The sequence below is a fragment of the Rhamphochromis sp. 'chilingali' genome, assembly GCF_963969265.1.
Source record: "Rhamphochromis sp. 'chilingali' genome assembly, chromosome: 7".
NCBI lineage: Eukaryota > Metazoa > Chordata > Actinopteri > Cichliformes > Cichlidae > Rhamphochromis > Rhamphochromis sp. 'chilingali'.
Genome location: NC_137934.1, coordinates 3108554 through 3133109, shown reverse-complemented (window position 1 = coordinate 3133109; position 24556 = coordinate 3108554). Strand labels below are relative to the sequence as shown.

Here is a 24556-nt window from a genome sequence, read left to right as displayed (position 1 = left end):
GCTGATTCATGTGTACATCTGTAAACAACCATCAACAGCTCGTGCTGAGAGCTTTACTGCAGTGCAACATAAAAAAGTGGCATTAATTAGATCCCATTGCAACGTTTGTGACTGCGTTTGCATCCGGAGGGCTGGGAGATGGACCACTGCTTTTAATTAGAGTGTAATTAGCTCCAAAACAATCCTGGGATTTGTACATTCATTCACACTCTTACCCCTGAATTCATTAAAAGTTTTCTTAATCCAGCTCTGTGCCCGTGATGCTGCTGACGTGCTCATTGAAGAGAGCGCAGAGTCATTATGAGGCAAGCATGCTGCATAACAAACTGATGAAACCTACTCTTATTGCATCAGCTTTTTCTGTTTTGACCCCAGTGAAACAAACTGGGCATCGTGTCTGCAGACAGGCGGCTAATAAAAATCATCAGTGACGTTATTACTGTCTGTAACATCAGTGAAAGCCAGGCGGTCCGCTTTTAATCCCTCTTTTTTTTTTTTTGCTGTCATAAAATATTTACTACTGCTGATATCAGCATCACCAATATCTTCCCACTGGTTTCTTCATTTATATTTTGTTGTGATGATGGTAAGTGGTGGTATGTTGGGAGGCTACCTATCATCGAAGCATTAGTAGATGTTTTATTGGTCACTTGTGGGAAGAGTACATACCTGTAGACCAGAGGTGTCCAACTCCAGGCCTCGAGGGCCGGTGTCCTGCAGGTTTTAGAATAGAATAGAATAGCCTTTATTGTCATTGTACAGAGTACAACGAAATTGGAGTGCCACTCCCTTGGTGCAAGTTTCAATAATAAATATAAATGTAAAATATAAAAAGTACAAAAAAAACAATGGTAAGTACTCAAACAATAGTATGTACAATATATACAGGATAGCAGCATTAATATAATGACAGTATGAATAGCAGCATAATATAATGACAGTGACGGTATGGAATAGGTTCAATTGTTTTTGTGCTTATTTACTACGGTGATAGCTCTGGGAAAGAAGCTATCCCTGAATCTGTTTGTCCTGGTTTTATGTGACCTGTACCGTCGGCCTGACGGTAATAGTTCAAACAGTTGGTTGCTGGGGTGAGAGTGGTCCTTGATGATATTGCCAGCTCTGCTGAGGTACCGAGAGTTTGCAGTGACCTCCAGGCTGGGCAGAGAGCAGCCAGTGATCTTCTGGGCTGTGTTGATGACCCTCTGCAGTACTTTCCTGTCCGCAGCTGAGCACCCTGCATACCATGTTGTTATGCCGTACGTTAGGATGCTCTCTATGGTGGCTCTGTAAAATGTCACCAGCAGCCTCTCCTCCAGGTTGTTCCTCCTGAGCACTCTCAGAAAGTGGAGACGCTGCTGGGCCTTTTTAACCACCGCTGTAGTATTTGCAGTCCAGGAGAGGTCATCAGATATCTGCACGCCCAGAAACCTCATGGAGTGTACCCTCTCCACACAGCTCCCGTGAATGTAAAGTGGGTCTGCTCTGCCCTTCCTGAAGTCCAAGATAAGTTCTTTAGTTTTCGTGGTGTTCAGTTGGAGGTTGTTAACTGAACACCACTCAGTCAGTCTGTTGACCTCATCTCTGTAGTCCGACTCATCCCCCCTTGAGATGAGTCCAACCACTGTGGTGTCATCCACAGTGGTTAGATCTCACCCTGGGTCAACACACCTGAATCACATGATTAGTTCATTGCCAGGCCTCTGGAGAGCTTCAGGACATGTTGAGGAGGTCATGTAGCCATTTAAATCAGCTGTGTTGGATCAAGGACACATCTTAAACATGCAGGACACCGACCCTCGAAGCCTGGAGTTGGACACCTGTGCTGTAGACTTTGGTTGTGGCATGTTGAGCGCCTTAATTCTTTGTGTGCAGATTCAGTGAGGTGCTGGAATCATTCCTCAGAGATTTTAGTCCATGTTTACATGACAGCCCACAGTTGCAGCAGATTTGTCAGCTCGGCATCTGTAATTTGAATCTACTGTTCCACCACATCTCAATGGTGCTCAATTGGATTTAGATCTGGTGACTGTGGAGGCAATCTCAGTGCAGTGAACTTACTGTCATAAGTGCCTCTCTTGGATTAATACCACCGCAGTAAGATCAGTACTTTGTTTCTATCTTCCAAGTTCAGTTTGTAGCCCACTGAACATAGTCTGAACCTTTTAGTGCTGACTTTCATGTCTATTATATTTATAGCATAAGTCCTTTAAGTCCTTTAAAGACGGGCGCATTTAGATTGCAGGTCTCAGAAAAACCCAGTTTCAAAATTATTGTGGAAAGTAAAAAAGATGTAAAAGTGATTTAGTGTTCATTCAAATGTGTTCAGAATTTATGATTCATACACACTGCTCTCCCCTAGATAAGATGCCTTTTATAGGGTAAAATTATCAGTACTGGTATCAGTATCAGAAATACTGAATTTACTTGGCATCTGATCGATATCAAAATCTGCAGTGTCATAGCGCTACGTTACATTTCGGGGGCAAATGTTGCACTTTGTGTCTGTGTGTGTGTGTCTCTCTGTGTGTGTTGCATTATTTCACACAAGTTTAGCAATGAAATATTAGACAATTTAAGATTTTTGCAGACTGTCACCGTAACCATGGTGATTCTCTTTGTCAGTGTCCCTTTGCACATTCTCTATATGCGCTGACATCCTTTGTTGTAACAAGCTTCAAGAGATCAACAAATACAGCAAACTAAATACATGGATCAGCAGGTTCATATTTTCTACATTAAATAAGCATTTCATGATTAATTTTTAAAAAATCAAAAAAAATATTTAAAGGGATATTTGAATTAAACACACGAGAAAAATTTTTTAAATATAATTTTCTTTAATTTATTTTTCCATTTCATTTTAAGAAATAATTATCCGACCAATGAGCTTACAGGACCGACTGCGGTAATGAATACGCTACACCCCTCACGTTCCCAGCATGCATTGTGGAGAGAGAGTGAGAGAAAGAGAGTGAGGGGGACTTGGCTGGGAGGCTGAGGAGGACCGCGGACCTGAGCGCAAAAGAAGAAGAGGCAGCAGCATCAGTAGAAGAAGACGAAGGGTCATCGCCCGACACTTGCTGATAACTGACAATTGCCGCTCAGGTAAATTGTGCGTGTTGGCGCTTTCTGGTTCTCAGCATCATGCCCACGTTTCTGTTCCCAGCCTTTGTCGGGGTGTTTGTGCTTCCTGCTGCGGGTTCATTCTGTTAGGAGAGAACAGCTGCTGCTTCACACAATGAAGCTTTTTTTTTTCCTGGGCATTAATCATGTTTTATTGATTATTATCGCTCCGATGGAAAAATGTGTTTTGGCTACACGAGCGCAGCGTTTTGCTGTGTCAGACTCATTTGAATTGGCAGCTCGTGTGATATGGATCTGTGCAGGGATTCCCTCAGCCGTGTCTCTGCAGCCTGCAGTCCAGTCACTCCGCTGTAAGGGAGGGGAGGTGGGGCTATCCATGTCATGACTGTGACCAGGGGGTGGCCAGTCTAGTGCTGTGTTAAGGCAGATGTCAGGCTACATTAACTCGTGTGTGTGTGTGTGTGTGTGTGGTTCCCATTCAGAGACATGAAACTGATGGAGAAGAGCCTGTTTTAGTCCTAATTGAGCTCCTACTTGTCACTAATCTGGTTTAAAGTAAAAAGCTAACTTTTAGATTTTACTTTTTTAAGGTATTTTAATTATTTCAGGTAATATCTTGATATATTAAAAATCATATATATGCTTTTAACCCAATTTAAACCTGCAGTAACTATTTCGGCAGCAGACACAAGCGCAGCACAGAAAATTGACATTTTTATTTTGACTTCTTAGCATACAAATCAGAGCTGACCATGTGTGTGTATGATGACAGTACAGAATGTCACTGGCTATATGAAAGCTTAATAAATTTAAATACATTTAAGAACATTAAAAAAAGATAAAGAGTTGCTGATTCGGAATCAAGTAAATATTGGCAATTGGTTGAAAAAGCTGATATTGGTCAGAAAAATACTTTAACATCATTTGTTTCTGGCCTTCTGGTCCAAGATTTACTCTATTTCTGTGTCTGTTAATTTAAACTAGGTGTAGTTTTTTAGCTGCTAAATGCTAGCCAGTTGCTAGCACAGGGGTGCTTGCGACCACCATCTTGATTACTAGCCTGTTGCTAAGGCTGTTTCTTTTTTTTTTCTTTTTTCTTTTGAATACGCTTTATTGACAAAGCACAAAATACAGATATACAAATACAAAATAGCAAACACAATGTCAAGGGGTTCGTATAAAAAAAACAAAATAGACACAGTCTATTAAAGAATCACATGATATTGAACAGGGAACAAGTTTATGGTTTTGACAGCTTTTAGATTTTGAGAATGTTGTATGGTTTTAACATATTGTTTGGTTTCATTTAAAAAGCACTGAAAGGATGGTTTTGTGTTAGAAAATTTCAACTTATGTATATGAAATTTAGCCAATAATATCAATAAATTAATCAAATAAAATTTGTTTGCCCTGTGCATGGGGTACTTAAAGAAACCAAACAATATTTTCTTGTAACAAAGAGAGAACTCAGAAAAGATAAAGGAAACAACAAAAACACAAAATTCTTGCCAGAAAAGATTTGTGTATAAGCATGACCAAAATAAATGAGAAATATCTTCCTTCACTGTTGCTAAGGCTGTTGTCGCTACCTGATCCGTACCGGATGCGCAAATCTTACGTCACTCCCTCTCTTTGCCAACATCGCGGCATTCAATATATTTGAATGATGGTTAGCGCTCAGTTAGCTCCTAGCATTTCTCAACAGCTCTGCCTCCTTTTCGACTGCCCGGGACTTTAAACAATGGATAATCCGTATACAAACAAATTCCTGCTTTTCTCCTCAACAGAGAGCGTCCCCCGATTGAACAAAAACGCCGTAAAAGAATAACAATGTTGTGTCACGTGAAGATTCATCAGCTAGATTAAGTGTTTACTGACAATTGATAGTGATAGCGGACATCATCATCACTATTCTAACAATCCTCTCCACACAGACAAGCATAAACACACTCGATTATCACTAAATCAAATTTAACACACATTTGTAATGATGCTAATTCAGTTTACAATAGGGTTCATTCGCTCGGTCAGCAGGTGGCGGTATCCTCGTACACTGGGGAGTAAACTGCCATTAAATGAAACAGAAGAAGAAAACATCTGCACATGCGCAGTACGGATCGGGTAGACCCGATTTGTACGTGTCACTACCCGATGCGTACCGGAAACCCGATCGGTACCCCGCATGCGCGAAAGGTGTCTACTTCCGGTCAAAGCGTTTTACGATAGTTACGGGTCAGAGTATCTGTTAAGATGTTAAGAATAATAAGTACCTCTTAAAATGTTTCCGATAATGACTCCCAGGACTCCCCGATCCTTGCTGCGCATGTGCAAAGTCGGACCGTACAAATCGGGCCTACCCGATCCGTACTGCGTATGTGCAGGGGTTTTCTTCTTCTTCTGTTCGTTTAATGGCAGTTTACTCCCCAGTGTACGAGGATACCGCCACCTGCTGACCGAGCGAGTGAACCCTGTTGTAAACTGAATTTGCGTCATTACAAATGTGTGTTAAATTTGATTTAGTGATAGTCGAGTGTGTTTATGCTTGTCTGTGTGGAGAGGATTGATTGGAATAGTGATGATGATGTCCGCTATCACTGTCAATTGTCAGTAAACACTTCATCTGGCTGCTGAATCTTCACGTGACATATTATAAAGTCTGTATTATTAAGTCTGTAATTAGGCGCCATTCTTCTTAATTTACGGCGCTGTTGTTCAATCGGGGAACGCTCTCTGTTGAGGAGAAAAGCAAAAATTTGTTGCGGATACGGATTATCCATTGTTTAAATGTCCCGGTAGTCGAAAAGGAGGCAGAGCTGTTGAGAAATGCTAGGAGCTAACTGGGCGCTAACCGTATCATTCAAATATATTGAATGTCGCAATGTTTGCAAAGAGAGGAAGTGACATAAGATTTGCGCATGCGGGGTACCGATCGGGTTTCCGGTATAGATCGGGTAGCGACAGTACGGTCCGACTTTGCACATGCGCAGCAAGGATCGGGGAGTCCTGATCCTTAACTATCTTTTTATTTTTCGTTTTTGTCTTTATTATATTGAAATGGTTCATTAATGCAAAAACTTTAAGAGGTACTTATTATTCTTAACATCTTAACAGATACTCTGACCCGTAACTATCGTAAAATGCTTCGACTGGAAGTAGACACCTTTCGCACATGCGGGGTACCGATTGGGTTTCCGGTATGGATCGGGTAGTGACAGCTGTATCCACACTGGAAGCGATTTGCTGGATGCTAAAGCTTTGACAGCTGGTCACTAGTGGACATTTCATGTTTTGTTTGTCTAGGTAGCTTTCAGATCCTTCTGTCCACCAATCAGAGTTTAGTAAAGATGTTTTGATTTAGATGAATGATGACTGTGCTGTTATTTTTTTTTTGTTGCCAGGTTACAGATCAGATTATACCACACCCAGTGTTTTTTCTTATTTACCCAGAGAGCTTAATTGTTGTGGAGCAAGAAAAAAAAAAAGCACTTAAAGAGTAAATAAAAAATTTTTTCCTGGTCTTTAAATGTTGCAAACAAACATGCATATTTATTGTAATGCACTTCTGTGCTGCACAATGGATGCAGTGTTACAACGTAGTTATTAATATTTATTACCAATGACGCCACACTACAAAATAAACGCAATGAAATAGTAATGAGGTCATCAGGAGGCAGATGCAAGCCTTCTGTCCATCAGCAGTTATCTGCTTCCCTTCCAGCAGATGCTCCTCAGCATGAAAGGCCGACTGCAGCTGCTAATGATTCACGTTTTCTGGCTAAAAGATGAATCGCAAGATAAGAATGACCTTTTTGTCCTTAATCAGCCGGCGTTACTGGACGAATGTCAAAGTTAATGCAGAAAATAGAGCAGTTTGAGAAATGACTGGGAGAAACAAGCTGTAGTAATGTGGAGGCTTGTTCTGAATGAATCAATATGCCACTGATGCTGCGATTATGGAAATGATTCACTGACAACCTGTTGGTCATAGCTCAGATATGAAGGGAATGGGTGGTGTATTGGATTACGTCGTGCTGGAGCTCTATACCAAACGCTGGAAGCCAGAATTGTGTTTACACTTGTATTTTTTTCCCTTTAACTGAAAGATGTTGTTTGAGACTGACTGAGTGATTGATGGATTGATGAACCTCTAATCTCTGCAGTGATTCAGTACATTTAGTCGGCCTCCTGCCTTTTTGTGTGGACGTGCACTAATGCGGTGTCTGCAGTGACGGCTTGGCTCGGTGACTTGGCGGTGACTCCTCGCCTCACCGGCTCCTCGCTGCTGCTGCTGCTGCAGACACTTATAGTGAATTGAGACTGTTGTGTCACTTGAACCATCGAGTTTCGCAGTTTGACGATGACTTTCCTGCTCCTCCTAGGTGTGCTCTAAGTGCAAAATTAGTGAGATTTTCAGTTTAGGTCCAACGCTTCGTGGTTTTTGAAATGGATTTTGTATTCCTAATCAGAATTATGTCCCCATTATCCAAATTGTGTCTTGGCACAATGTCTTGCTTGGAAGTAAGTTGGTAGAAAGGAGAGGCAGTGCACTGAAAGCATTTCGCAGCATGTTAGCATTTTGGTGCATTGAAATCAACACCCTAGAGGCTAATAGTGTCTTCACAAGCTGCCATTTTGCAAGTTTTGCGATGGCTGATCAACTAAGCAGCAGGCGTCCACGCACCCTCCCACAGCAACTCAACATACCATCTTTGCTGTAAACGTCTCGGCCGCCGCAGAGGCGAGAACGTACAGGGAGAGAAAGATACTGCAGATTAACAGTATGTTTTATAATGTTGTGCAGTATTTTTGGACTTGTGATATGTTGGGAGGTTCTTATGGATCCAAGTCTGGAAATATATGTGGCAAAACCTTTTGCTTGGTGTGGCCCAAATGCAAAGGATTCAGTTTTCTGCAAAGTTAATCAAATTTAAAGGTTTTGGTTTTAACAGTCGGATTGAAATCGTTTTGAGCCAGTGCTGTATAAAGATGGATATATGTATGTATGCATAAATAACAGTTTAGCTGATAGCAAATGCCACTGCTCATATTTTCATATTTAGGATTTAGAACACTTTCTGCTCTGAGCACATTCTGTATTGAGTATGAACACTATATGTATTTATTACCATTAATTAATCTACTTTTTTATGTAGCAATTTCAGTAATGGACTCCTTATGAGGTCACGTAATACAGCCCAATAAAGTCATGCCATCATAATCTAACCAGTTTAATATTGTGCATTAAACATATCAGACTGAGACAGAAGTAATTTATTTATTGCAGAGCTTTATGTTGATGTTGTTATTGTATGATAATGACTTGGCAGAGATGTTTTGTTTTTTTCCAGCTCCATAGCCTCCTAGTGCACTCCTAGTAGCAACATGAAAAAGGTGGCGGAGTGCTAGGCACACAAAGATGAGTCATGCAAACATCCCTGTTTCCTGAAAGGTTGGCGTGTCAGTTAGATGGACTTCTGCCCTGCTTGTAGCTGTACGTAAGCGTGGGTTACTAAGTGACTGAGAAGACAGTGCAGATTATGTGATGATGCTGTTGTTTTGTTATAGTCTGAACTCTGTTATTTGCAAAGTACAGCGTGCATATGGAACATCGAACGGTTAGTAGCATTTACAGCTAAGCAAACGTATGAAACGTGAGCAGTGACGATCAGTGAAGATGAAAATGTATTTTTAGTTTCCCAAACGTTGCTGAAAGGCAGTAACAGTCTGACTGTGTTAGCTTGTGGAGCCATATAATAGGAAATACTGCTAGCTTTGCACTGGGTTAAAACAGCACTGCAATCTATAGGAAAGGCCAGAGTCGTCTCTGTTTTCTGAGGCGGCTGAGGTCCTTCAACATCGGACAATGCTCAGGATTTTCTATGAGTCTGTTGTGGCCAGTGCCATGTTCTATGTTGTTGCATGCTGGGGCAGCAGGTTGAGGGTCGCAGATGCCAGCAGCCTCAATAAACTGATCCGCAAGACCAGTAATGTTGTGGGGATGGAGCTGGACTCCTTTGGGGTGGTGTTGGAGAGACGGATGTTGTCCAAGATAAGGACAATGCTGGATAATACCTCCCACCCACTCCATGACATGCTGGCTAGTAGGGCTGCCACGATTAGTCGACTAGTCACGATTACGTCGACTATCAAAATCGTCGACGACTGATTTAATAGTCGACGCGTCGTTTGAAGCTTTGTAAGATCACAAAAGACGCAGGAATAAGTAGCAGGATTTAAGAGTGTAATAACGGACTGAAACAGAAGATGGCAGCACTGCATGTACAAGGATGCCAGCTGCCGTTAAACCCCGAAGAAGAAGAAACTGTGTCCCAGAATCCATAGCGCAGCCCAGCGCAGTTTCCAACAATGGAGGCAGCTAGTTAGTTTTAATATTACTCTTATTATTCTTTCTGGGTCACAGAATAAACGTTTAACATATTTTCAGGCAAGAATGTAGCTGTGTAAACCTCAAATATCTGCTCAGTTTATCAAGACACCACATATTTTCAAAAGCACTCCGACGTTTTTGGAGACGTCTGTTACCCACTAGCTCGATAGCTAGCCGGGGGCTAGGCTCACTAGAGCCCGTGAGAACACCGGACTCCCGGCAAATGTTTTCAAACCCACCGCCGTCCTTCGCTACTCAGGTTAAACATGATATATGAGTCACTTAGATAACTTAAAAATGTTATTGTTTGGCTTTTTTCAGTATTTTATTTGTTCCTGAGTAAATCGGTTTGGCTGAGATTAAAGTTATAGTTTTTACACAGCTGAATAAACATCAAGCAGACAGCTGATTATCAGAAGTGTGAGATGCTCGAGAATTTACTCCGGTGTCCTGTTATATTTTAGATAGCAAGGAGTTTATTAAACTTCACCGAAACAATCTGCAAATTTCATTAAAATTTAATAAACTATCATCTTGTCTTTATTTTTAGTTAGCACAGACCTTAAACACTTAAAGCTGTAAGCTAATGATAGTTATATAAGAGCAGATGCTGCTGGTGCAATAAGCTGTAGTTTTACGTCCAATGGATGATGATCTGATTAGTTGACTAATCGCAAAAATAATCGGTGACTAGTTGACTATCAAAATAATCGTTTGTGGCAGCCCTACTGGCTAGTCACAGGAGCACGTTCAGTGAGAGACTGAGATTACCAAAAAGCACCACTGAACGACACAGGAAATCATTCCTGCCTGTGGCCATCTCCCTGTACACCTCCTCCATCTAACACACTGTAAACACTGCAGTAGTTACAGCCTTTTTGCACACGCTCTACAGCAGCGGTCCCCAACGTTTTTTGTGCCACAGTCCGGTTTAATGTCAGACAGTATTTTCAATACAATATTTTCACAGACCAGCCCTTAAGGTGATAAATACAACAAAATAAAATGATATGACCAAGACAGAAATTGTGGTATTTTTCTAAATATAATAATAAACGCAAATTCACTGTGTAATTATGTAACTTTTATTAGCAGCATCTGAAATGCAGCATCAACATTGAGAGTAACTCCTCTCTGCCCCTTAATGCTCTCTGGTCGCTATGGTAATGCGCAAATATTTCTTCCAAAATAAGACACACAACTACAACACAGGAAAAGACCCAGGGAAACCAAATTAACCATAAAAACCTCGAAAACCATAAATTTCACACCTGAGCCTCAACTCTCGCAGCCCGGTACCAAACGACTCACGGACCGGTACCGGTCCATGGCCCGGGGGTTGGGGACCGCTGCTTTACAGTAAAATAGCAAATGACAAAGTTCACAGGTCAGAGTTAAGTGTCAATCATATATATTTCACCTCTGTAATATTCTTGATATTTATAATTGTGTGATTTGTATATATTAGTGCTATTTGTAAACTTTGTAACATTTTGTATTATTAATTAGTTTAGTCTGTTACTGTTGCTGTCTTGGAGCAACTGTAACCAACATAATTTCCCTAGGGATTATTAAAGTAGTCAGATTCTAATGATTGTGAGGCCATATTTAGCAGGAGGCAGCCATTGCTTCTGAATAAGCTAGCTAAGCTAGCAAGGCCCCAAAAGCCTTCAAAAGTGAGTCAAACCCCAGAAAGACAAAGAAAAACGTGTCATACTGGATGAAAACACGAGTTTCTTTTTTTACAAGCAATGAGATTCGCACCTTGTATCTAACTTTGGTACAATATAAATAAAAAGGAACTGAATAGACCCCAAAGGTGGACTGACTGACAGATGACTAGATCAGCTGCTACTAGCTTACAGCTAGCGCAGACACAGAAAAGTATCAAAAGATTACAATAAAAGATGTCCGTGACATGTCCATTATATATGAAAAATAAAATTACAGACAGGCTGTTTTGGTTTTTCCAAAGCAGAAATAACAAAGTCAAAAATCTAAATTGGGTTAAATGTTAATAGGAGAAGTTAGGTAATCTAATACAGTGTAAAGAAGTATTATAGTTAAATTAAAAAAAACCAAACAGATGTGGTAACGAAGCCTGGGACTTGACTTTGGAAAAACAAAAACATATGTATTTAATTTGCTTTTTTGCTTGAGATGGGTGAGAGCATTGGTCTGAAGCAACAAAACAGCAGTGATCTAATTAGATTTTGAGGCTTGAGACAGGATGGCTCTACAGAAGAGGTCAGGGTAATTTGAAAGGATCTGATAAACCTTAGTGGGCCCGGCATGTTTCATGGCTGTCTGCCTTGTAGATTAAGATGCTCGCTGTTGAGAAGTTTGACCGATTTGTTTCCAAAAACAGTAGAGGAAACAACAACACATGTGTACAGGCAGACAGAGAGATTGACTGACTGATGATGATCGATGAATATTAATATGATCTATGGTAACCATGACAACAGGGCCTGCCACCAAGGAATTTTTACTGTATGGCCCCAGGATAGTAACATCATGAGCATCAACGCGGCACCGATTCCCGCACGGTTATTAATAATCCCCCAGAATGCCTCGGGGCAGGTTCCAGCCAGCTCGTTCTCCCAGCGTTTTGTCTCTCTGCTCTCTTTAATTTCAGACTCGAGTCCAAGCAGCTATGCTTTGCTCTCTCGTTACAACCCCCAGCCACTCACCTCAGACTGTCATGAATAATTAAAACCTTGTTCGACTGCTCGTGGTGACACGCTGCACACTGGGGAGATGAGCACTGATCCCTGTAAGCTCGTTCCAGTTTAGCAGACAATATCTGTCCGTGTGTTCATGTTTGGCTTTGGGGTGTGAGGGGCGCTGTATGCTCCCGTAAGAGCCTTAAGAAGGAAGTTAAGAGCAGTTAGGGTCTTAGATAACACACAGTTTAGGTTTCCACACTTTGTCATTTAGGAGAGGCAGGCACTTGAAAACCTTAGCGGGGAGCAAGTAGTCTTTATGGCACGGTGTGAATATATGGCACGTGCTCTTAACTTCCTGTAGGCCTGTGGAGTGGTCAAAGAAGACGACGTGGCACTGCTGCATGTCTTCCACCACTCAGTCAACACTTCTATCAGGCTTTGGTGTGTAAATTCACAGAAGAGGCGTTCAGATTATGTGCTAGATGTAACAGATTCACAGACTGGATGTGAAGGAGGAAAGAACAGGAAGGAAGGCTGCTGGGTCTGCCGCACTCTCTCCTCGTCAATTTCGAGATTTTTAAATATAGAAAAACGCACGCTGTACATCAGCGGGGGTCCAGAGTATGGTGTGGCATTATCGTCCTCCTTCCCCTTCATTAGCAGCTAAGCCTGTGATTATTGCTGAGCTGATTTTTGCTGCTATCGTCTATTTCAACTGAGGATTATTCAAGCTTTTGAATGTTTGGATATTTCAGTATAAACTCAGGCTTTGCCGCAGTAACCAGCGATTGACCCTGTTTCTGCTACTTCCTGCTAGAGTCCCATGAGCAGTGTTGCCACCTGTTCAGGGGTAACAGTGTGCGGGTATACTGCTGAGAGAACGATGAGGAAAAAGCTTTAAGGCTTTTAAAACTTGAGGCACAGAGGAAACTTTGCTGAGGGGGTGGTTGAAAAAGTAGAAATGTGCCACAAGTGTAAAGATAGTAATTTTCGTCTTTTCAATGAGATCAAGTCGTCACAAAGAGGACAGAGCTGCCAGTCAGTAAATCTATGCCTGTAATTGCTACAGTTTGCTGTTCTCTTTATTCTGTCGATTTTCTAGCTCCTGCTTTTGCTGTTTCTTTTTACTGTAATGTCTTATTTGCATTGTATAAACTTTGCAGTGGTTGACATATTAGCATAATTCCATGGGGGGATGCTCATCACTCGGTGGTAGGATACACTGTTAAGCTTAACTGCTGCAAAGCTTATTACAGCTCCTGTTTTGCTGTTCCTACTGACAACTGGGATCCTAATCCAGAATAAACTCCTGGGCAACAACCCCTAAATTCAAGTAATAAAGTCTTAGTCTCATAATATTCAGTATTTTTATGACTGTCATAAAGAAAGCACACTGTTGACCATGATTCCATCCTAGATATAACATCATGCTGCTGTATATTGATAGAGAGTAAATGTGTATCAGTCTCAAGCCGCAGACTTTGATGCTGAAAACAAAGCCAGTGTGCATGCGCCACTTCCCCACTTTCTTCCTTTTAAAAGGAAGTTTTTCACTCCCACTGTCAAAGCCTAAAGTTCTGCACGATTAAGGGTGTAGTTGTTGAGGGTACTATCAGCTAGGCATCATAAGGTGGAAATCCTGAACTGATTAGCAGAATGCTAATGTTTTATTCAGGACAAGTCCTTCCAGTGGCTCCAAATTCAATCAGTTGTTATATTAAATGCTATTTATGGCCTTTGACTTGAATATTTCCAGCCTCACACAAGAAGTCATTGAGCTAGTGTGTTGGTGCTTGTGTGTATTTCTGTCTTTTTAGTTATACTACTATCCTTCCCCAAACCCTGTACTTTAGTTATCTATGTTGCTAGAGAGACTTTTATATGTTAGCAATGCATAGCATATATTTGTGTCTCTACAATTCACATTGCTAGCCAAGGTAGCTAGCATTAGGTACCTTGGCTAGCGATGCTTTAAATCTAGAAATGTTAGAAATGTCCCATTACTTACTTCTTCACCCTCTCGTCCTAATGCAATCAAAAATATTTCAAAATACCAAGATGGCATCAGGTAAAAAAAAGAAAAAACACATTCAAGGCTTTAAAAATGTCCATATTTTATAAAAACCCATTTCCCAAAAAGTTGAAGGCGTCGTAAAATGTAATCGAAAACCGAAAGCATTGATTTTGCAAATGTCATAAAGCCATATTTTATTCATAACAGAACACAGAAAATATATAAAATGTTTAAACTGAGAAAATATACCATTAACTCATGTTATTTTGATGTCAGCAACACATCTTCAAAAAGTCTGTAAACTTCTGGGAACTGAGGAGGTCTTAAGTTTTGGTTCATGATACTCTAAATGATTTCAGTTGGTTATCAGTGTGGACTGCAGACAGGCTAGTTCAGTTAGCATCGTCTTGGTGAAATATACAAGGCCTTCTCTGAGAAAGCTGTCAACTGGCTGCAGCCGAGAATGCGGGTCGATCACCACACAGACCAACCAAAACACAGGGCTTAAATACACAGAGGGAGCAATCAGGGAATGGGAGACAGGAGGGAAACACAGCTGGAACAAATCAGGGCTAACGAGACAAGGGAAGCAAAATCAGATACATTAATATGAGACGCAGACTTTCAAAGTAAAACAGGAAACATAACACAGAGACACGGACAAGAGGATACAGCCGACAGGGGAGACAGCAACTCTGGAGCACAGACAGAAACCAGAAGACTAAAACTCTAACATAAACACACAGAGAACCTAAACTTAGAACAGTCCTGTAACGCATTAGACAAAGAAAGCTAGAATATAATCAAATAAACAAAATGAAAGAAGCAAACACACAAAACACTGGGTCGAGGCCCAGGCACCCTAACACCTGTAGATGATGAGCTATTCAAAGTCTTCTCAGTTTTATGTTGAGGAACGTTCTGAAATTGTTCCACAATTTGTAGATGAAAGGGTTTTTTTGCAAATTGATAAACCTCAGCTCGTCTTTATTTCTGGGAAAACTTCCCTGTTGCCATTTAACCAAATTAGTTGCAAAGCATTCTTCTCAGTTTAAACACTTGATATGTTTTCTATGTTCTACTGTGAATGAAAGATTGATAGATTTATGATTTTGTTTTTATTTATATTTTATTCAGTATTCCAGTATTTTGTAGGAAATGGGGTTCCTTCAGTACCATATGTTTAAAAACTGCTTTACAGTGAGACACTTTTTAAATGTCTATGGAAAAAAAAAATCAATATTTTTACACTAACAATCTTTCAGTTTTGTGTAATATGAAAAAAGTCAAATATATTTTACAGCTCCACACACTTTTGTGGAGAACTTCTGAAACTTTTATAGCTAATTTTAGTTTTCGACCTTCATTGTCACTGTTCTCACTCTCAGCAGCTTCTCTAGCAGGGAGCCATGATAACATCACTGTATGCCATTTGCCCAGCAGCAAACAGCAATAAGGTGAAAGTTAGTCACTAGCGGGGGAGCATAATTAGCAGATTAAGGGCCCGATCTTTTTCTCGGGACCTAGTGAAGACTGAATTAGAGCTAAGTGGATGGTGAATGCTGTAGTTTAATTTGCCGGATGGCCAGATGATGCAATGAACGTTTTGAGTTAAGAGTGCAACTCTTACCTTAGGATGAAAACGATCAGGTCGTTGTGGACACTATGCTGTATTTAGATTTTGTAATAATTCATGTAACCTGACTGATATTAATAGGGCCTTACTCGTCACTGAGCTCAGTGTTCTGTCAGGAGAGATCCAGTGGCGCTTTATCACACTGCTAACAGCTGTAACTGTGCTGCTGCTAAGCAGAATAGTACGGTTCAGCTTCTGTGCAGCTCAGGTCTCACTTCAGTTTCTTGCCTCGCAATATCAGGCAACAGCTGCAAGTTTCACAGAAAGCTTCCTCTTGGCGATAACCTGACTACAGTAACTTGTCAAGATGTAACATTTGCTCCACATCCTTCTCTTATGTCTGCAGGCTTGTCAGGTTCTCCTCCTCTGCAAAAACACAGCCACAAACACTGGGCGCATCCGCCTGAGACAAGACGCCACAATAAGAAATGCACTTTTATCTAATCTAAGCTCCATTTATAGTGGGAGCAGCCTATTTTTAATCAGGTTTAGGGGTTTCTTTTCCTCTCCGCTTGCGTGCGTGCTTCACTGCAGTTTGATGGCTAATCTGCCTGAATGTCTCTCCTCTGCCTCGCTGGGTTCCATGTGTTATATAACTGTTTTTTTCCAACTGACTCGTCTGCTTTACAAAGAAATGAGCTATGAATCTCCTCCAACTTTGCATCATCACGGCTGCGTCGCTGAATTATTTGCCAGCGGTTTCTGTCCCACCCGGCATGGGTAACTCGATCTTATGCAAATCGGGTTTAACAGATTCGTAGCTGTTATAAGAAAAAAGAAAATCACAGTGGAACAACTTTGAAGTGTCACAGTAATAACAGCTCTAGTTTTTCATCCTCATCGATGTGACACTGCTTTCCATCCGTGGTTCATTTTGCCTGAGGTCTGACGCTGATTAGTGTGAACATGGAAAAGTAGAAAAGCATCATATTGTTAAATATTGGATCAGATTCATCTGTGCCCTCAGCATCTAATCCTGATGCTTACATGCCATATACTGTAGTCTGCTCAGTGAACTAACTCAAACTCTCCATAGATACTGCTGATAATCTTTTACTCACTTTAGGCTGTGTTAAACAATTCATAGCCTGACAGCTTTTTCAGTGTCTTATCATCTGGATTACTGTAAACACACTACTGATATATTATCATCAGAACTAATCTCGAGAAAGCATTTCCTGTTTTTTTTTTTTTTTTTGTTTTTTTGTTTTTTAATCTTTATACCAAAGCTTCAGGACGCTCACGAGATAGTCCGCTATTGATAGATACGTATAAAGCTAAATGACTAGAATAATTAAATACATGGTAAATGGACTGGTACTTACATAGTGCTTTTCCACTCTAATAGATTGCCCAAAGCACTTTCTACTACAAATCTCACTCACCCTTTCATCAATTCTATCTGTGAAGCACCAAACTGTCACCTCATGGTGCTTTATATTGGAAGTTAAAGACAGAGAAATACGATTAGACGAGGAAGGGAAAGAAAAGTTATATTCCTGGTTAAAATTGTGCATTTTAACATAAGAGTCTGTTGAGTTTGACTTCATTTAGGAGCAAACCTCAAGTTGCCATTGGAGGAGCTGCAGTCAAGTTTGCATCATTCTGTTAATGTGCTCTCATTTTGAGAGAGGGGGTTTGAAGCTTTGTTGTTCTGTTGTGACCCTGTTTGCTCAGTGTGGGGAAGCACCAAACAGTTCTCTGTGCCATGACTATCATTGTCACTGTGGTTTAGTACATCCTCCATCATGATCATCATCTAGTTGCTAATTGTGTGATAAACTCATTTTGTACATTTTTATCAGAGCTGTTTTTGCTTGATTAGCTGCCTGCTGGAGCAGGAAACATGGCTGATTAGAGCAGTTAGTCTGAATCAAAACATTAATTTTGCTGGCTGCAAGCAATTACCCAGAAGAAGTTAAAATGCTTCTGTAGCACTGGGGGATTTTCTGTGAATACGTCAATTCAGAATGCGACCAAAGAGACAACCACCCCATCAGAGATTGGTGTAGCTTGTATGTTGGACTAGCACAACATCAGCCATAGACAGCACTAAAAAGTGAGCCTGAGCTCGCTTCTTGTGTTTTGAATCTTCTCTTCTTTTTCAGGACTACAGGCGTTCTTCCCTCTCACCTCTGGCCTGACTGACCCACCAGCCCATCACCATGAACTACCTTCGCCGGCGCCTGTCAGACAGCAGCTTTGTGGCCAACCTCCCCAACGGCTACATGATGGATCTGCAGAGGCCGACCCCGCCAGGCTCATCAACTTCTTCTCCTGCCTCCCCAGCCACAGAGAGGCGGCAGCCCCCGAGCGTCCCAAGCCAGCCTCAAGCCTCGGGCGTATCCTCTGGCTCAGCCTCTGGTCCGGCCTCAGGCTCAGGGAGCTTCCTCAGCTCCTTCTCCAGCGTGGTGAAGAGTGCACAGATGGCCCAGAATGTGGCGGCTGCCGCGCATGCTAAGTCAGCAGCGGCAGCGGCGGCTGCTGAAAGCGCCTCTGCAGGAGGTGTTCAGCCGGCCAAGCCTGTGATACGCAAGCCTAAGATCCTGCTGGTGATTGATGATCAGCACACAGACTGGTGAGCAGAAGCCTTTTAATGTAGTAGCACAAGTGTGGGTTTATATTTGAGCAGAAAACATTTCACATCACAGTGCTTGCTCTCTGAAGTCTGAAATGACTCATCTGAGATCACTTCAAGTTCCAGCAAATAATGAACTGAAGTGTGACTGATTTGTTTGTCAGAGTACTAGAACTCTTCCATGTCATTTACAGTCGTGCTTCCCTTAAAATTTCCACAGCGGATCACAAAAACCAATGAGCAGTTAAGTGGAAGTAACCTTCTTACTGCTGTATAAAGTGTAGTAGTATAAGTGGGACATGGCAAATTAAACTTAAGAGTGAACTTCTTTGATACATCACCAGACCTTCTAAAAGCAAGTCTACACCTTGAAGACATAAAATGTTCAGTGAGTTTACCCTGATATAAGGCTTCTTTACATTGACTGTTTGATTATTAAACTATAAATTAGCATGTTTTTAAAATGTATATAATTACAGAAAAGGTGTACATACTTTGTAAAACAGGACTGCTGTCATGGATGTAAGAGTGAAGCTGGACTAAGTTGGCATTAGAGTAAAATGAAGATAAGAAACAGCTAGCATAGCATTGCAAACTGACAAAATATAGTTTTTATTCATAAAGAAATACATAAATATAAATATATAAGTAAAATATAAAGTGACAATTTCTTGCCGTGTATTGTTTTTGTTGCTGTAGTTCATATAATTCAAGTAATTCTGAAAAGTGCTAGGCTAACTGTTTCTAATGTTTATGCTAAGTTAGGCTATCTACTTCTAGCTCCGGTTCCATACTTTTAATGCTATGATGTTAACAGTAGTACTAATCCGACACTCTTGTCTGGAAGCACGTAGGTGTATTTAGAAAAACATCTGTATTCCTTTAAGATGCTACTTTCAAAACATCTCATTGTCAGTAAGCTAATTAGCCACCAAAATCTTTAGCATCTAAAAAGAAGATATTGCTAAGATTAAAAAAAGGTCAACTTTGATAGCTTGTATTTCTCCTTCTACTCTCCTGCCAAATGGAAAACATTCTTGTGCTTCAGTTTGAATGAAGTGAGATGTGTTATTGTTTATGATAGATTTGTACGTCCTTGGTCTTAGCCGGCGTTTGCATTAGCGTTCTTTGCTGGAATTAAAATTGTCATGGTAACAAGGAAAAGGAACGATGGAATGTGACAGGAAAAAAAAGTGATTTAATCAGAAGAAATGAGCTCTTCTTTCGCTGACAGCCCATACATGAATTTTTGAAGCCGACTTCAGCTGCCTTTTACTCCCAACGCCGGAGGAATTGATTTCCTGAGCTGCAGTGAAGACACGCAGCAGCCAGTTTATCGTGTTTGTCTTACGGAATCAATAAACCACTCATCCATTTCATGAATTGTTATTCTGTTGCCTGACATTTGCTGGTAGACCGACCTCAGCTGGGCTGTTATTAGCCATTTCCAGCCGCTCAAGCTGCACCCACAGAATTAGTAGGGATCATTATGTGCGGAGGCAATCCTCTACTAGGAGATCAGGCAGGAGTCTAAAAATGATCCCTAAATTAAAGCGCCCCACTGACAGCCGTGTCAAAAGCACCAAGATTGCTCTCAATTTCCCTCAAAGCCGGGTGGCCTCTTTTCCTTAAGCTGCAATCCCAAGAGGACCCATTTCTTTTCACACCCTGGTGTTTTTGAAATGAGTCGTCAGGGGATCATCCACCCTCTGAGGCACAAAAGCTCACTCAGCCACTCAGATGGAGCATCCTCACTCTTTGAGAGAACAGCGGCTTTTTTTTTTTTTTTTAAATCACCAACTCTGTTAGTTAAATAAAGAGAGAAGAATGGAAGTTTTTTTTTTAAAGTGCGGTTGATTTATTGATTTTTTTTTTAGCTTTTGCAGCAACAGGAACATCTGAGCAATATAAAGCAATCCAGGGTAACGAAACCTTACCTTCAAATGAGATTTTAGTATTCAAATTTTGATCATATGAGTTAACTCTGTCAAAATAGCTTGCGGCACTGTTGTAGTGGGTTAGATTATGTGTGATGGATTGCAATTTTGAAGTCCAGGTGTCCATCTATGCTCCATAGTTTCGCTTTGCTTATTGTCATTTATTGGTTGCAGCTTTTATTCAAAGTTTGAGCTTTTTTCTGCACAGTTTGACACGACAGTGCTGAGTTTAGGGCCCACATTTTAAGCACAAGCAGGATTTCTGTGATGCCACAGCTTGCTTTGAAGCCTTAAGCAAAACAGCATAACACCTACACACGTGAGATGTAGAAACACATCATTTTTTAATCATTTCTTACATCTTTTTAAACATTGCAACAGACTGGCGACCTGGCCAGGAGACCTCACATACCCAGCCACCCTCAATTTGATAAAAGGGATTTACTTAAAGCTTCCAAGCAACATTTTAATAACACATTATTTTTTTAAATATTGGTAGGCGTGGGTTCTCTCCGGGTACTCCGGCTTCCTCCCACCGTCCAAAGACATGCAGCTTGTGGGGATAGGTTAATTGGATAATCCAAATTATCACTAGGTGTGAATGTGCGAATGAATGTGAGTGCGAATGGTTGTCTGTCCCTGTGTGTTGGCCCTGCGACAGACTGGCGACCTGTCCAGAGTGTACCCCGCCTCTCGCCCTATGACAGCTGGGATAGGCTCCAGCGCCCCCCGCGACCCTGAAAAGGACAAGCGGAAGCGAATGGATGGATGGATGGATGGTAGGCACTGCTTTATTTTTGGCACATTTTCTGCAATAACTTTTCAGAATTGTGCAATTTAAGTGCTCTGAGAGGAAACTGCATTTCTGTCTACTCTAGGATGTCTTCAGAGGTAGGAGACAAAGAGACTGTTCCTGTTGGTTATCAATGCAAATGTCCATGGATGTCACTTCACAGGGCAAAGAGTCTCGTTCAGTGTGAGGAAATAGAGCAGGAAAACATGATATTGCTTTTAACTGCTGAATTCAAAGCGTGTCAAGCTGCTGTTAAACGCTGTTAAATGTAGAACTGTTCCTGAGTTAACCACTGGGTGGCACTGTAGCTTACTTAAAGCCTCATAAACGGCTGCTTATCATTTCCCTTGACGCTTCAATGTTTCTATGTAGGAGTGATGAGCTTTGACCAGCAGATGGAGTTATCTGATAGACTATAAATTTTATCTGAAGCACTTCCTCTTGCAGTCTTGTAGCGTTTGAGCCTACAGATGTTCTCAGAGTATTAGTCTTTACATCATCACTTATCACTTTGATTTCATTTCAAACCAGTGTTATCTCTAGAGATGAAGGTCATGTCTTTTCCATTTAGATAACAGACTGAAAGCAGTAATTAATTAATATCCAATTCAAGAAGTTTTTTTTTTAGATTCACTTAACACTTTGGACTGTTATCACTGATGTCCATTGTTAGTGAATATACCTAAAATTGGCTCCAAAGCTGCCTGAACAACATCACATCCATGGAAACTGATACTGTTGTTGGACTAGTCGTGTCAAACATGAGGCCTGGGGGCCTGAATTGGCCAGGCAAAAACTCCAATTTGGGCCACTGGATGACTTTGGAAATGTGAAGGAAATTTTGGACTTTGGACCGACAGATCTTTCATTTACTGCAGCAGGATTTCTTCATTGTGTAGATGTACCTTTGAAATTGCATCTTTTTCTTATGATAAGATATCTCAGGGGTTAGTTAAACTTATTTACACTGAGAGAAAGGAGTTTCATCGATTAAGATCAAAGTGGGCTGCATGAGGCATGTAACATGAGCTTGACATCCCTGATTTGAAGCTTGAATTTGCTTGATGGATGTCCTGAGAGTAAAGACAACTGTTACTCATTCTGCAGGAGATTATAAATGTTCATCTCCAGCTCCTCTCTGGTATGTTTGCATGTTATCATTGACCAATGGCAGCTTTAAGAGTGTCAGTCATGGTGCTGCTGCTAACAATAAAACTGAACCAGCACTGAAGTGGTGACTGTGAATGTCCACAAGATCAGCTCAGGAGGTGGCTGTCGACTTGAGACTTGAGCCACTTCAGCCAGCAGTCGAACAGTTAACGCTCGACTCTCAGATGCAGATTGAGGGGGAAAAAATTTGGCTGCTCTTTTTGCAACATGTCTTCAACTAAACCTTGTCGCTGGATTTCATTTATAACCGTTGGGAAAGTGATGTATTGTGTGCTGCTTTGCTGTTGAAATCTTTAGGTTGCTCAAATGACAAAGTGAAGATAAGAGTTCCAATTGTGTTGGCGAGGTTTATGATTGGCTTTATGACCCTTTATTGACTCATGATGTACTCTTGATTTTTTTTAAGCCCCAGGAGTCCAATGGTCTTTCAACATCGCGTTCTAAATAGATGCAATGTGGTTTTCATGTATTTACATAGTAAAAATTGAGCTTATTCTATATATGGTCACAAGTTTAGACGCTAACGTAATGTTTTTTGCATGGAAGAAGTGCGATTGCTAAAAAAACACAACTTTAGCTCTTTGACAGACATTCAGCAGGTATATGGCCATCCATCCACTTTCCTTTGCTTACTCCATTTTCCAATTTCTGATGGGGGATTGCAAAATGATCCCAGGACAGTTTAGATGTGTAATATCTCCAGTAGACTGGGCCTACTTTAAAGTTTCCCTTCAGCTTGTTGTGCCTAGAAAACACCCCAGAGGTTTCTCAGTGAGACGTTATAACCAATTCAGTTGGTTTGGTCCAGACGCCCTAGGACAGGGGTGTCCAACTCCAGGCCTCGAGGGCCAGTGTCCTGCAGGTTTTAGATCTCACCCTGGGTCAACACACCTGAATCAAATGATTAGTTCATTACCTGGCCTCTGGAGAACTTCAAGACATGTTGAGGAGGTCATTTAGCCATTTAAACCAGCTGTGTTGGATCAAGGACACATCTAATACCTGCAGGACACCGGCCCTCGGGGCCTGGAGTTGGACACTCCTGTCCCAGGGAGAAAAAGGCTTTGTGGCCTTTTGGATCTGATATCTCATACCGTCTATCATAACCCAAAGCTCCTGGCCTTAGCTACAGGTTGGTATTGGCTGGAAAAATTGAAAGATTACATGTTTACTGGTGAAAATCCAAATAATTTTGTACTTGAGTGAAAATAGCTTTGGCTAGAAACCCAACTAAACACAACCAGCGCAGATTGTCAGGCTGCATGAAAAACGATGAATTCACTTGCAGATTTTCTTACTGAATTACTGCTGGACAGCGATGTGTTTATGTACAGTTGGGAAAAGGGGAACCGATTGCCCTGATCATCGGCCATCAATCTTTGAACCGAACTAAACAAAGTGACTGGGGCAGGCAAAGGAATATGTGATTTCCACAACAGCTGCTTTACTCTGCTGCCCGAACCTGATTGTTCTTGTTGGAAAACAAACAAACAAACAAAAAAATTCATTCATGTCATTCATCCAGCCCGTTTGTATACAATCATGTGGTCCATAAATGAAATGAAACTGTAGTTTTCATTGGGTTGTGCAGGAACATAGTGAAGCTATCTCTGAGTGTAGTAGGAACACCAGAACTTGTGCTGTGATTTCAGACAGGTTGCTCAATAGCTTGTCCAGTCTTTCTGAGCAGCCCTGACTCGAGAGCGCTGTGAACATATCGGGTGTCCGTTGATCTATCCTTTCCCCCCCGGGGCTGAATTTCCTCCTGGGCATTCCAGCAGAGAGGCTGGGGTCTCTGGGGAAACCCTGCTCTGTCCTGACAGACTTGGCCTCCAGCAATGACTCATGCACAATAGCAGTACACAGCACTGAGAGCATCACCGCAACCACCAACAATCCTTCCTTTTCTGCCTCTCCCGCTGCCTCTCTTTCAGGGTGACTCGTAAGACGACGGGCCAAGTAGCTGTCAGTCTGTTTGCTTTGTGTTCTGAATGATATGAGCATCTGATTGCTCAATTCAGCCCCACGCTGGCATACTGCTTACTTCTTCTAGAGTAGCCCAGTACTATTGACATCCCCTGGTCATCTCGAACCACATGAAGAAGATTTAAATTTTCTGTTTTGTCTGCAGAAGAAGCACAGAGGCCACACACTGGCACAAAAAAAGCTAAACATCCTCTCGCTGCATTTGTTAATCTATGCTTTGTCTCACAAAGAGTTCAGAAAGTGCAAAATGAATTCATTAGAAGGCCACTGGGTTTATAAAGCACTCAAAGGGTAAAGA

The 24556-nt window shown here is 41.3% G+C and overlaps 1 protein-coding gene across 2 annotated transcripts in view; it reads left to right on the top strand.

Annotated features, from left to right (window-relative positions):
• Positions 1-2905: 2905 nt before the first annotated feature.
• Positions 2906-24556, top strand: part of syn3 (synapsin III) — a 129835-nt gene continuing 108184 nt past the window's right edge. Inside the window, exons 1-2 of one of the 2 annotated variants that reach the window (XM_080886140.1) lie at positions 2906-3115; positions 17903-18372. In XM_080886140.1, the coding sequence (XP_080742266.1) occupies positions 17960-18372 (413 nt within the window). In that variant the 5' untranslated portion in view covers positions 2906-3115; positions 17903-17959. The remainder of the gene's footprint in view (positions 3116-17902; positions 18373-24556) is intronic. The other variant, XM_080886139.1, reaches the window with a different exon arrangement.